General features: G+C 37.2%; 1 protein-coding gene across 1 annotated transcript in view; it reads right to left on the bottom strand.

Annotated features, from left to right (window-relative positions):
• LOC127429924 (chloride channel protein 2-like) overlaps positions 1-15,000 on the bottom strand; it is an 86,815-nt gene that overhangs the window by 17,590 nt on the left and 54,225 nt on the right. Inside the window, exons 7-14 of the mRNA XM_051679288.1 lie at positions 13,504-13,582; positions 11,825-11,950; positions 11,652-11,736; positions 7,290-7,391; positions 6,500-6,584; positions 5,892-6,047; positions 461-530; positions 172-282 (exon numbers count right to left, since the gene is read on the bottom strand). Coding sequence (XP_051535248.1) covers positions 172-282; positions 461-530; positions 5,892-6,047; positions 6,500-6,584; positions 7,290-7,391; positions 11,652-11,736; positions 11,825-11,950; positions 13,504-13,582 — 814 coding nt within the window. The remainder of the gene's footprint in view (positions 1-171; positions 283-460; positions 531-5,891; positions 6,048-6,499; positions 6,585-7,289; positions 7,392-11,651; positions 11,737-11,824; positions 11,951-13,503; positions 13,583-15,000) is intronic.

Raw genomic sequence — 15,000 nt, 5'->3', positions numbered from 1 at the left:
CAAAGACTTCATCACACAAACGATGAAAAGCAAACAATACAAGTGCGCAACCCAACACGATACAATTGAACCAATGCCTCTCAAAATCACTATGGCAACAATGGAGCCATTTCCATAAGAGGTAATTAACTATGATGAACGTCTGCGTGTGAACAGTCTGAAGCTTCTCACCCACAACAGCGTATCCTCCGGGCACTATGGGGTAGATGGTGCCATCTGTGTTAATGCCCTCTGGAAACCACGCGGCCATACTCTCACCCACCAAACGCCCGAACGCGGCACCTGACACACACACACACAAAAACATGTGCAGTACAGCACAAAAATATCATGCAAAACATTTTCATGCTTCTATATTTGATAAAAGTTGGCATTTTTAAAAACTGACATTAAATGGTGAAAATGCTTCAAAATAAGGACTTCATGAAGAAAGAAAGAACGAAAGATAACACACTCTTACCGATGACAAAAACAGGCATGAAAGCTCCGCATGGTACAGGAAGAGTTGTGGCTAAAGCAGACATCCAGAACTGCACAAAAGACAACAAACACGTCCCAAAAATATATATAAATACACATTAACAAAGGGTGACGTTCAGAATAAGAAATCGAATTAAAAGAGAGCGTGCACACATATACAGTTAATATAAAAATAACTGACAAACGTACCAATAATGACTTTTAATGTTCCTGACAGCAAAACCAAAAAAGTTTGTTAAAGAACACTACTGAGTGAATGTCATTAAATCACATCTTAACTGTGATATGATAATATATATATATATATATTGAAAAATATTATTATTTAAATTATAAAGCATTAATACATCATGCCTTTGAAATTAAAATGCATAAATATTAAATGTATAATTTTTTTATTACAAAATTCCATCTAATTAAATTGTATAATCTTTAATCAAATAAAAAACTAAATATTTTAAGTTTTATTAATTACATTTAGTAAACATTACACAATTCAATCTGATGGAATTTTGTGATGAAATTTAAATGTGTAAATCTCAAAAATAAAATATTTTGAGTGGTCTTTTAATTTTACTGCTTTAAAAAAAATAATACGATTAATTACTGTATATATAACGAATAATGAGAAAACGGCTCAAAAGCAAAACGTCCAAACGCATCGCATTAATCTGAATTTGAGGGCAGCGGCGAAATGTGATTCATTATCATGTAAATAACGTCACGATGCAAAAACATGTAAAGGGGCCAAAAATTAGGGGCCAAATTTTCTTGATGCATAATTTAATTTCTTTATTCTTTTCTTTAGATTTCCCTTTTGAAGTTTAAACTGAAAATGCTTTTTTGAGCTTCACATTTCTGCCTTTAAACCCTCCAAAAATTGGCCCCATTGACTTCCATTGTAAGTGCCAACACAGTATACGTTTAGTGCATAGAAGAATAATGCACATTTGGATGCAGCCTTTGATTGGTTCATACTATATGTGAGGAAGAGATCGCAGCAGGGACCGTTTGCTCGTCTGCAGCCGCACACACTCTTTCCCTGCCATATGACAAACCAGAGGGGTGTGATATTCACACATGCATCTGTGTGCATCATGACATATCCAAATCCCCATATATCCTTATAGATCAGCAATCCGTTATACGTCTGACGCAAAATCTGTCCGTGTTGGATGACTGGTTACACCAAGACAGAATGATTGCCATCAAAAAACCACATCAGATGTAAATGTGCAAGTGTGAAAATATCACAAAACAACTTGTATATGTAGATGTTTTACTCACAGTTCTCATGACTTTCATTACTGTAATACAGTCATTTTTACTGTATTGCAAAAGTGCAATTTATTTATTAATTAAAAACTGTCATACAAGTACTTTTCATTAAAATCAGCACAAAAAGCATTAAAATTAAGCAGTACAAAAATATTACTGTTTATATTAAATATAATACTATTATTATTTACAAATTATTATTTTTTTGTTTGTTTATACATTTCAGCTTTAACAAAATTAAATTAAAAATTCAATATTTTATGTTTTATTAATTTAATTTAATTAAAGTTTACACAGTTCAATCTGATGGAAATTTGTTATGAAACTGAAACGTGTAAATCTCAAAAATGGGTATAAATATTTATATATATTTTACTATATTTATCCTAAAATTATGAATGGATACTCAATAATTTATCAGTTCAATTGATCAAATCTATTCAAATCACATCACAATGCTAAAAAGACATATTCTTGACAAAATACATTCAACTACAACAAGCAATTAAAAGTTTGTCTTTTGTCTTTCCAAAGAACAGAAACAGCAAAAATGTGCTGATCAATGTGTGTGTGTGAGCGAGATCTCATTAGAGAACAATAGACAATCTGATGTCATCTAACATTTTATAACACTTTATATGAGACAGATAAACTCATTATAACGAGTGAACGGAGACACACACACACATACACACACACACACTAGCAAACAAGTCTGAACTTTGCACCAATCTGGAAATAGCATTTCTGTTTATTTGTTAATTAGGCACATGAAAACACACACACAAAATGAAAAGTTAAAACACACACACACACACACACACACACACACAGGAGTCACTTGGTACTGAATGTGAGGTGAATCCTGAAGTGAACTGTGGGTAATTAGCAAAGCGATGCGATTGGCTGATTCAGACAATAGGGTGAGAAGTTAATTAACAGAACACACACACACACACACACACACACACACACACACACACACACACACACACACAGAGCACAGTCGATGGTTCTTGTGAGGACAGAAGTGCTGTTTGAGGGTGGACTGTGTGTGAACGTTATGCAAGCGTTGTGAGAATGTAGTTGGAGAGTGTTTGAAAGCAGTGGGTGGATAGAGAGATCATTGCATAATATTCTCTCCTTTCATTCGTTCTTTGTGTCGATCTCTCTTTCTCATGTGTGGATCTCTTTCGCTTCAAAGTTCCACCTTTTCCAAACCAAGTCAATGATATTCACTATCCTTTAACCAGAGGTCTTTATCTACATTCTTGCGGGTGCCAGACTGGCCAGACCGGCCAGACGGAAAAAAATCTGTATTTATTGGATCTAAACAATTAAACACCCTTAATACTGTGCGTTTATTGACATTAATATTGTCAGGGGTATTTAATTAACATTTTATAACATCTGGCCATAAGTGCCTTCTGGCTGATGAACAAACATTTTTTACACACTTACAGTAACTAATAAATATGTTTTGATCAACAACAACAATTATTTTTTTTATCATTTTAACATTTAACAGCTTTTGTTTACAAATCATAAAAACTCATTTAAAAGATCTGTGAAAGCCAATGCCATTTGACAAAACAATAAATCATTTAAAAAACATGAAAATATAAAGTCTGATGCATCAGAATGCGCAGTGATTTTATCACAATCATTCGGAGAGCTAGATAAAAATGATTGGAGGGCCTGATTTGGCCCACGGGCCGCCAGCTGAACCCACACACACTCGCGCACTCACACACACAGATGCACACTCACACACACACTCTCACACTCGCACGCACACTCGCACGCACACTCGCACAGACATACACACACACACACACACACACACACACACACTCACTGATAAATACACATACACACACACACACACACTCACAGACACACACACTCACACTCTCACACACGCACACGCACACTCAGACACACACACGCACACTCGCACGCACGCACTCTCACGCACGCACTCTCACGCTCACACAGACACACACACACACACACACATACAACCACACACACTCACACATACAACCACACACACTCACACTGATACATACACATACAACCACACACTCACACACACTCACACACACACACACACACACGTTGGTGCAGCTATCATTATGAGGACTCTCCATAGACATAATGATTTTTATACTGTACAAACTATAGATTCTATCCCCTAACCCTAACCCTACCCCTAACCCTCACAAAAAACTTTCTGCATTTTTACATTTTCAATAAAACATCGTTTAATATGTTATTTCCCTTGTGAGGACCGCTGACTGGTCCACACAACACAGGTGATCTCAGGTTTTACTATCCTTGTGGGGACATTTGGTCCCCACAACAGAGGTTAAACCTGTACACACACACACACACACACACACCTGTTGACATTATTGAATTTACAGCATAAAATGATTTAGCTGATTTATGAACTTTGAAATAGTGATGTCACTATATAGAGCGCAACTGTCTTTTTTCCAGTTTCCAACATTCCTGGTTCTTATCAAATTTGTCCCTAAATTATAGCCACATAAACTAACACACACACAGAGAAAATAATTTTAAGATTTACGTTTAAAACTCCATCAAATTCTATATATATCAATTGCATGTAAATATTTAAAATTGTATTCATTTAATTTAGTTAAACATTACACATTTCAATTGAATGGAATTTTGTTATTAAATTGAAATGTGTAAATCTTAAAAATAAAATATTTTTTTGAGTGCACACACAGGTTAAGGCAAAGGTTTCTGTTCAGCATAAGGACACATGGGTACTTGTCCCCATGGCAACGCTGATGACATCACTTCCTGTGCTGACAGGTTTCGACTGTGTTCTGTTGAGGCTGCCAAGGCGACACACTCATGCAGGTAGCGACCGATGTAAATCTTAGAGCACACACACACACACACACACACACACACTTGTTTTCCTAAACCAGAGAATTGGAGAGCTGAAAACTGAAAAATATATATATATATTTTTTAGGTATCAGGGAACTAAAATCCGTTCACTAGCTGTAATAGTTTACAAATCTCCATCCAATCGTTCCATTGCAATCAGTGTTATTTCTCTAGAGAAGTGAACATGACTTTGTTCATGGTCTAATAACAGACCAGACTGGCCTTTTACTAACAAACCACATCTAGTTTATTGTGTCTGAACTTAATCTTTGTTTTGAGTGGTCTACTGTACTTTTTAAAATTTCTTCAGCCTTGTTTTTCTGCCTTAAAATAGTTTATGCATCTTTTTTCATCTAGAAAACTTTTCAGCCATTTAGCATTTTGTGATTAACTTTCTATTTTTTTTTTATTCATCCTAAGTCATTAGTTCAATATACACAAAATTTGGCATGCATCATCATTATGATAAAAAATTAAATCAAAAGAATTTTGATTTGTCAAATTGTTTTACAGATACAGTATATATGCCATTGAAATATTTGAGTGTGGCCCACCTATACAATTCACAAACTTACGAACGCAAAGCCCACATTTAACAAAACTTGTTACACATAGACATCAGGATATTTTGAGGATGTACACCAAATTTTGTCTCATTCTGACCAAAGGGAATGCTACTACAACAACAACAACAACAACAACAACATCATAACTTTGCAACAGCTTGATCAACAAATGTTACATTTGGTAAGCATTTTCTTGTGCTCACAAGTTCAAAACCATAAAATCAGATTAATCAACAACAATTACGGTCAAGGCCAATGAAAAATAATTTTTACTGTGATTGACCAAATCAACATGCAATTTGGTATATGGATCATTGACGAATAAGGTTGTCCGATATTAAATAAATGAGAAATCTTTAAAAAGTCTAGTTTAAGGGGGTCTGGGTATCTCAGTGAGTACTGACGCTGACTATCACCCCTGGAGTCGCGAGTTAGAATCCAGGGTGTGCTGAGTGACTCCAGCCAGGTCTCCTAAGCAACCAAATTGGCCCGGTTGCTAGGGAGGGTAGAGTCACATGGGGTAACCTCCTCGTGATCACTATAATGTGGTTCTCGCTCTCGGTGGGGCGTGTGAATGAAAACAATCGAAAACCAGACTTCTGAATAAAACAAATGCCCATTTACATGTTTATTTACCTTCATAACGATGAAGATGACGAGGACGATGAAGACGTTGGCCTGCGGATGTTTCCAGGCAGCCGAGTGACTGTCATAATTAAAGTCTTCTGCGATTCCTTGCTTTGCCCAGGTGCGATTGTCAAAAAATGAAACCAGGGTCTCCTTTTGTGTGAGCTATACAGAGGAAATTATGTCATTAACATCCAAAACCAAAATCTGTTTCATTTCACTTTTCCACAAATAGCCTGTGGCATTTTGTTAATTTAATGGCTAATTGTACATATTTTTAAATAGCTCAATAGGTTATTTTATTTAGCTCATTTTTGTAATGTTACATAAGCGAGCAGTCATACGCTGCTAATGGAGCATTTTATTACCACATACTGAGTCACTGATTAATTAATGGGAACAAGAGAGAGAGAGAGAAAGAGAGAGTGTGTGCTGATGTCTTATTCTGTATTTTATGTGCGTGTGTGTGTGTGTGTGTGTGTGTGTGTTGTTAAGAATGATTAATGAACGCTTCATGTTTCCTCTTAAATGTCTCATTAAGATTATTAACTGGTAAGTTTAAAAGCTTGGGGAAAACACACACATACACACTGTGTAAAGAGGGAGGTGTGAGTTACCTGTCCGGCCATGAACTGCCCCAAGCCCGGAGGGAAAGTGAGTGTTGATATGAGCAGAGTAACCAGAGCGGGATACAACAGACGCCTGCACACATGACACACACACACACACACTTGGAAAAAGATACCACACATTAGATGCCCTCCGATAGACCTTAAATTCTTAAATCAAGCCAAGTGCAATAACTACACTGTAAACCTAAAGCTTTCAGAAACAGAAATAATAATGTTTGGCCCATTTATGAGCCTTTTTTAAGTACTAGGAAACCTCATGTGGAGGCGAGAGCATGGTGGAGCGTTGGTTTGGAAAGAGAGTAAGCGGTAAGGGTTCTCACCTGAGATGAATTGCAGGTAAATGCTGGGAAATAAAAAGGGCCAGTCCTCAAGAGTGTGAGATGAGAGAGAGTGAGACAGACACCTGACGCTGTATGTGTGTTGATCGACCGGCCCGCAACGATAGATTGAAGCTTCTCCGTTACGCCTTATGCGAACGTGTTTATTGTTTTGTGTATTACTAAAAAGAGACACTGAGTTGCAATCGCCGTCTCCCGCTTCCTCGTTCCATTGAACTGTTACACCTCACAAGTCAAATGTTTGGAAACATGACTGAAATGTTTCTTGTGATCTTAAAACATGTTGTGATCAAAAGGCTTCAGCTTAAAAGGCTTAAAATCAGTTTTGCACATAAAAATGTATGAATATCTTTACAAAACTGAAATGTAGTTGTAGTGGACAGTGCAGCTACATGTGAGCTATTTCAAAGCGGTTTAAAAAGCACAGAGACACTCACTTCTTCATGAGGAACTTGTTGATGGTTTTCTGTTTCCTCATAAACTGAACGATCAGTCTGTTCAAATATACAAATAGTGCACCACCGAACCCGCTGGCAATCCTGCAGAGAGAGAGAGAGAGAGAGAGAGAGAGAGAGAGAGAGAGAGAGATTAAGTGTGTTTGTGTGCGTTTTAACCCTTGTGCACTGTTCGGTCATTTTTGACCGAAATAAATTTTGTCTCTTCAATGTTTTGTCTCTTAATCTGAGTGGCTCGAAGCTTGGTTACTTTCCTACATTTGCCATCTGCAAAACTTTTTTTGAAAGAATTCGATGAGTTTAGGCCGTGTGACAAATAACGAAACATGTTGTTTGTGGTCAAATTTGACCGACCATAGGAAATGAATGGGCGAGACTATAACACAGAGCTTTTTTTTGGGGGGGGGGGGGGGTGGGTTGTCAAGTAAAATCAATAGTTCAGCCACAATGCAGAACACACAGACACACACACACACACACACACACACACACACACATTCATCTTGTTACAACCAGGAATAAATAAGTGGATCTCTGCAGCCATCTACTGGTTACTTTCAAGTCATGTAATTGTTCTTTTTTTAGCACCAGATGACAACAATCTGCCCCCAATACATGACACATTCTCATATTTTCTTTATGTTTCAACTTATAGAAGTGTAGGTTCCTACTGTAGTGAAATTAACATAAATTTGCTTATTTGCATATGCAAATTAATGAGAAAATTACAGGTAGATAAGATCTAAAATGCAGAAAATCACCACATAAAGCACAACTTCAGTGTTTTTACTTTTTTGAAGTTAGTGTTGTTACATTTCTTTCAAAAAACAACAAAAATAACACGTTTATTGTCAAATTTGACCGTAAACAATATAAGGGTGAGTCTAAGAAGAACAGTGCACAGCAAACAACGAGAGGCCGTGCATTACAGTGATTTTACCACGGTTAAGGGTATTCATCATCCATTTTACAACAGCTTTAAACATGGCTCATTTATAGTCGATAAAATAGACGAAAAACCTTAAAACCTCTTAATGAGACTGATTTCACAACAATGAAGCTTCATGCTAATTATTTCATGCATATTCATGAATGCGGTACAATGCTCATGAATAATAGATTCATAACACAGGAGGCTCGTTAGAAAATTGCAGATTGTGTGTGTGTTTGTCCTCAGCAAACATCTGCTGGGTACAACGTGTCTAAAACGTTTCCTAAATGAGACAATGAACATGAACAATTAGCAGGACATTAAGAAGTTCATTAAGCATTTAAGAAGAGGGCGTGGTCAGAAGTAATCATTATTTAATTGAGTGTTATGAAGTAATTATTCACTAATCATGCAAGGCTTGGCGATGGACAACTGTTGTGTTGGTAACTATAAAAGCAATTATAGGAGTTGCATTGACGAATATAAGACAGAACAAAACATTGTGTGTGTGTGAGTGAGACATGATGATGATGTTTGGAGTGAATTTTTCATGCTTCCTGTATAGTGAACAATAGTGTTGCCTCAATTCCAATACCACAACAAAAACTAATTTTCTAATATATACTGTATCTTGAATTACGTTTATTTTTCTTACCCCACTGGCACAATGTTTGTTTGTTTTTTAAGCATAAGTATGACAAATTTATACTATAATGTTTTTTTTAATTATATATATATATATATATATATATATATACACACACACACACAATTGATTAGAAAAATCAGCAATTCAAGATAAACTTTAAGTCTTAATATCTTATGCAAGTAAATGTATCTTGTTTTAAGGATGTTTACATTTTTATTTATTTTCTGGAAATTAATTTCCATGAATTTTCAACGATCTTTCCATTCGTTTGTGATTACTGGATCAGGAAATGTAAAAAAATTATTTTTGATTCAGACTGATTTGCTAATGAATCGTTTAAACCGATTTGTGAACCTGTTCGTCTAATACACTGTAAAGAACTGACTCAAAAGCTTATTTCGCTCACAAATCAGACAACACAAATCAGAAACAAATCGCTTGCTTGCAAGTTTTACACAACACAAGAGTACTCAGCCAAGCATGACTAGAAAAGCATTCACTATACACTGAAAACCCTGATAAGTTGACTCTACTCAACTGATTGAGTAAACTCATTCCCTCAATTAAACTGAGCAATGATATATACAGAACTTGTGTAATTAAGTTCACTTAACTTGGTGTTCATATAGAATGAACTTACTTATTTAAGTTCAGGTAACTAGACTTAACTCAGATTTGCTATTTAAATGTTGCTTCAACTTAATAATTTTAATTGAATAGACTCAAATTTAGGTCATCCAATAACACAGCTTGAACAATGAAGATTATACAGAAACTGATTCTCAGTCAAACATTAAATAAACTTATTTCTCCACAAAAAAGCACAGACACCAGTACTTCAGTTGCACATGCACAAGGATAGCTGAGATTGTGTTAACAGGGTCGAACTTGACCAAAGAGGACACAAATCACCCTAATGATGACGTCACACCAAACAACTATTTGCAACAAAACAACATAAATAATACTTCAAAATTCCCTTTGACCAAGGAAACATAATTAAATAATTCAAGCGCAAGGCATTGTGGGTATTCCCCATTGCCTCAATTTTGTCTTCAATAGTTTGAGTTATTCACACTTAAAATCTTAAGTCTATGGATTCTTGGATTTTTCCCCTTTTTCTCCCAATTTGGAATGTCCAATTCCCAACGCGCTTTTTAAGTCCTCATGGTCATGTAGTGATTCGCCTCAGGTGGCGGAGGATGAATCTCAGTTGCCTCCGCGTCTGAGACCGTCAACCCGCGCATCTTATCACGTGGCTTGTTGAGTGCGTTGCCACGGAGACATAGCGCGTGTGGAGGCTTCACGCCATCCACCGCGGCAATTACGCTCAACTCACCACGTGCCCCACCCTAGCAACCGGGCCAATTTGGTTGCTTAGGAGACCTGGCTGGAGTCACTCAGCATGCCCTGGGATTTGAACTAGCGAACTCCAGGGGTGGTAGCCAGCGTATTTTACCACTGAGCTACCCAGGCCCCTAAGTCTATGGATTCTTAAGAAAAATAAGTTCAAGGAACTTAGACGTTTGAGTTATGAGCACAAAACTTGACATTTCATGTAATGTTTAATTAACCCTATAACGCTGTACGTTTCAAATATGATACACAATGTTTGACGGCTCCTGTTTCACTTTCTGTTCAAGCTGTTAAGTTTCATGTGTTTATGGCCCCATCTTGTGGTTATTTGAGAAAAAAAAAGTGGTTTTAATGTTTATATATCGATCTATTTAAAATGCCGGCAGTCCTCCGCAAAAAAATGACTCTTATGTTGGGATAAATGACAGCTTATTTTATAAAGTAAGTAACAGTAATGATAACACTGTTACTGATATTTAAAAATGAGTATTTGCTGAATATAAGCAACTTGTGCTTGATTCAAATTTTGTATATTATTTTATTGAAAAAAAGCCTGTTGAAATCCATGTATCAAATATGATGCAACAGGCTTTTCAGGTATATCTCTCAATCATCATTACATTACATTCATGCATCACAGTGCTTTGAAAATTCCGACAAATACATTTTACAAGATATATTTAAAGTGTGAACTAATATTTCTGTGTATTTTCATATATTAAGCCTGCTCAGTCATTATACAGATCTCATTATTTTACATTACAAGCTATTATGATGTCATCTTACCATAAGTTCCTGAGACCCAGCGAAAAAAGTTTTACAATTTCCCTTTTTTTAAATGCCAATATAGTGTTTGGTGCATAAAATACATATGATTAAAAATTGCTTATTCAAAATATTGTATTCGTATTGTATTTGAACAGTGATACATTTCATTTCATATTTATAGAGCAAGGATAGGAAGTTGAGTCCTCTGATCATACCCCAAGATTTACCACTGTAGAAAAACTTAAGTAACAAAATGTCCCACACAAACATTACCTGCTGGGCCTCTTGAGGATAATGACCTTAAAGCCTGATGTATCAAATATGATACATAAAAAAAGCATTTTTGTTCTTTTTATATTTTGTCTAATGGTACTCAAAACAGTTTAATGTCAAAAAATGTGAATTTTCTGACAATTATTTCATATGTCAGGCTTCAGAGGGTTCAGACAACATTAGGGTTTACAGTGTATAGATTTCTATGACTTTTAAGATTAATTTCAAGCTTTGTCCAGGCATGGATAACACAATTTTACAGTTCCCTGATATTTCCAGGTTGAAACCCAGGGCAATTATGTTTTGCAGTGTTCTGAGGTGTTAAGAAAAACTCTGGATTCAAGAAGAAAAGCGAGGCAGAACTGACCCGATCACAGCAAAGGCTGGAAGCTCCTGGAGGTCAAAGGGGAAGTCCAGCCTGAAGCGTGTTTTAAAGAGAGCTGTGATCGTCTCTGAGGGAGAAAGAGGCAATTCCATCAACATTCAACATGTACAACACATACAAGTACATCAAGTGTTCTCTAAAACATATCAACACACCTTCATCTCTGTTCCACACCGCCAGCACTCTGAAGATGAAGGCACTGAATGTAGCAGCAAAGAATCCTCGCCAGTAGTTTCGTACGGCGAAAAATGTGGAGGTGACCTCAATGCTAAACAACACACCTGAAACACACACACACATTTACATACAGTACATCCACACAAGGTTGTTTGATCAGGCTCTGCTGTTCTTCTAGGGAGATTTTCAGGAGTTTTATCCCAACAGGTAAAGCAGATGTATTGTAAGGGAGACACGGAAGACAGCCCTGTTCTCAAATCTTGTTCACTTTCACACATTCAAATTTACAGCGGTGACAAAACATGAAAGAACCAATGAAGTCTGAACCAATGAAGTTTGTGCACAATTTCTTTTGCTCCGCCTTTTTCTCCTTATTTGGAGTCAGGTGCGCTCACTGCACTGTGCTTATGTAGATTCGAATGAGTGAAGGGGAAGATTATCAGTGAATTAAGAGTTCAATTTTAGTATGTTCCTCACACAATGCTATTGTATGACTTCAGAAGTCTTGAAATATAGCATGCGAGTGATGTGGACAACTTTAATGGTGATTTTATTTATGTTTTGATCGCAACAGTAACAATCACGATCCTCTCATCCGTCATTTTGAGTTACATGGATGAACAAGAGTCAAGCTGGTTTGGAACAACTCGAGGGTGAGTAATTAATTTTTGGGTGAGCTGTTATTTATTAAAAGATAGTTTTAATCTCTCATCATTTATTCACCCTCATGTCATCCCAGATGTGTATCACTTTCTTCTGCAGAACACAAACGAAGATTTTTAGAAGAATATCTCAGCTCTGTAGGTCCATACAATGCAAGTGAATGGTGACTAGAACTTTGAAGCTAAAAAGCACATAAAGGCAGCATAAAAGTAATCCATAAGACTCTAATGGTTTAATCCATGTCTTCAGAAGTGATATGATAGGTGTGGTTGAGAAACAGATCAATATTTAAGTCCTTTTTTTTTTTTACAATAAGTTCTCTTCTCTGCCCAGCAGATGACGATATGCATGAAGAATGCGAATCGCCAAAGACAAAAGAAGAATGTGAAAGTGAAAGTGGAGATTTACAGTAAAAAAAGGACTTAAATATTGATCTGTTTCTCACCCACAACTATCATATCACTTCTGAAGACATGGATTAAAACACTGGAGTCGTATGGATTACTCTTATGTTGCCTTTATGTGCTTTTTGGAGCTTCAAAGTTCTAGTCACCATTCACTTGCATTGTATGAACCTACAGAACTGAAATATTCTTCAAAAAATCTTAATTTGTGTTTTACAGAAGAAAGAAAGTCATACACATCTGGGATGGCATGAGGGTGAATAAATGATGAGAGAATTTTCATTTTTGGGTGAACTATCCCTTTAACATTGCTCTTGCAATCACTACCACTTTTTTTTATTTTGGGATTTTTTTTTATAAGTAGGTCTAATTAAAATGTTTATGTATTTATGCAACACAGAAAGTATACAGAAAATAAGCATACTTTTAAAACCTTTTTTTTTTAATTATAATAATTTTAAAAATCTGATTACGGGGTGGGAGGAGCACAAAAGTTTTTTTTTAGTTTCAAAAGGGGGCAAAATTGAGAACCACTGAGATAAAGTAACACAAATACACACACACACACACACACACACACAGCGTTTCACCTCCAATGGGAGCAGCAAAGCAGCATCCAACACCGACAGCACAGGCAGCAGCGAGCATCTCAATGTTCCTGGACTCATTCTGTTCAACACACACACACAAGTTAATACACAACAGCAGAATCCTTGACCTGTTCTGTTTCACAACAAACACGCAAAAAACTGAACTACATACCAGCAAAATACAGGCCTGTTAAATACACAAACACACTCAAACACAACTAAAACCCTAATTACACAAACTCACAGTTTGCACACAACACAATCTATAATACTGTCTACAAACAGATACACACACAAATATAGACACACACCTGTTTGGTAAATTTACTCTGAGATGAATATCGCTGATAATTTTATCCTCACAAAAAGAAAACTTCAAGAGAAATGCAAAAATTACATTTTAGATTGAGTACTATAACACTCACACACTCACTCACACACTCACTCACACACTCACTCACACACTCACTCACTCACTCACCCACACCCCCACACCCACTCACCCACACCCACTCACCCACACACCCACTCACACACTCACTCACACACTCACTCACACACTCACTCACACACTCACACCCTCACACCCACTCACCCACACCCACTCACCCACACTCACTCACACACACTCACTCACCCACACTCACTCACCCACACCCCCACACCCACTCACCCACACTCACTCACCCACACTCACTCACCCACACCCCCACACCCACTCACCCACACTCACTCACCCACACTCACTCACCCACACCCCCACACCCACTCACCCACACTCACTCACCCACACTCACTCACCCACACTCACTCACCCACTCACACACTCACTCACACACTCACTCACACACTCACTCACACACTCACTCACACACTCACTCACACACACCCACTCACCCACACCCACTCACCCACACTCACTCACACACACTCACTCACCCACACCCACTCACCCACACTCACTCACACACACTCACTCACCCACACTCACTCACCCACACTCACTCACCCACACTCACTCACCCACACACCCACTCACCCACACACCCACTCACCCACACACTCACACACTCACACACTCACACACCCACACACTCACACACTCCCTCAAAGGCAGTACAACAAAAACAGCTATGATGTGTAAATACTTTACTAGTTAAATAATATATCATTGATTTTTTTGTTTTTTTTTACAGGAAAGAGATTTTCTTTGTGGACCTGAGGATAACATTTGCACACACAAGAAAATAGGTAACACTTTCTATGAAGCCCATATGGGTCAGAAGTTTACATACACTTTGTTAGTATTTGGTAGTATTGCCTTTAAATTGTTTAACTTGGGTCAAATGTTTTGGGTAGCCTTCCACAAGCGTCTCACAATAAGTTGCTGGAATTTTGTCTCATTCCTCCAGACAGAACTGGTGTAACTGAGTCAGGTTTGTAGACCTCCTTGCTAGCACACACTTTTTCAGTTCTGCCCACAAATGTACTATCAGA

Source organism: Myxocyprinus asiaticus, chromosome 39, assembly GCF_019703515.2.
Source record: "Myxocyprinus asiaticus isolate MX2 ecotype Aquarium Trade chromosome 39, UBuf_Myxa_2, whole genome shotgun sequence".
Lineage (NCBI taxonomy): Eukaryota > Metazoa > Chordata > Actinopteri > Cypriniformes > Catostomidae > Myxocyprinus > Myxocyprinus asiaticus.
Note: the sequence above shows the minus strand (reverse complement) of the source record. Positions and strands in the feature narration are given on the sequence as shown.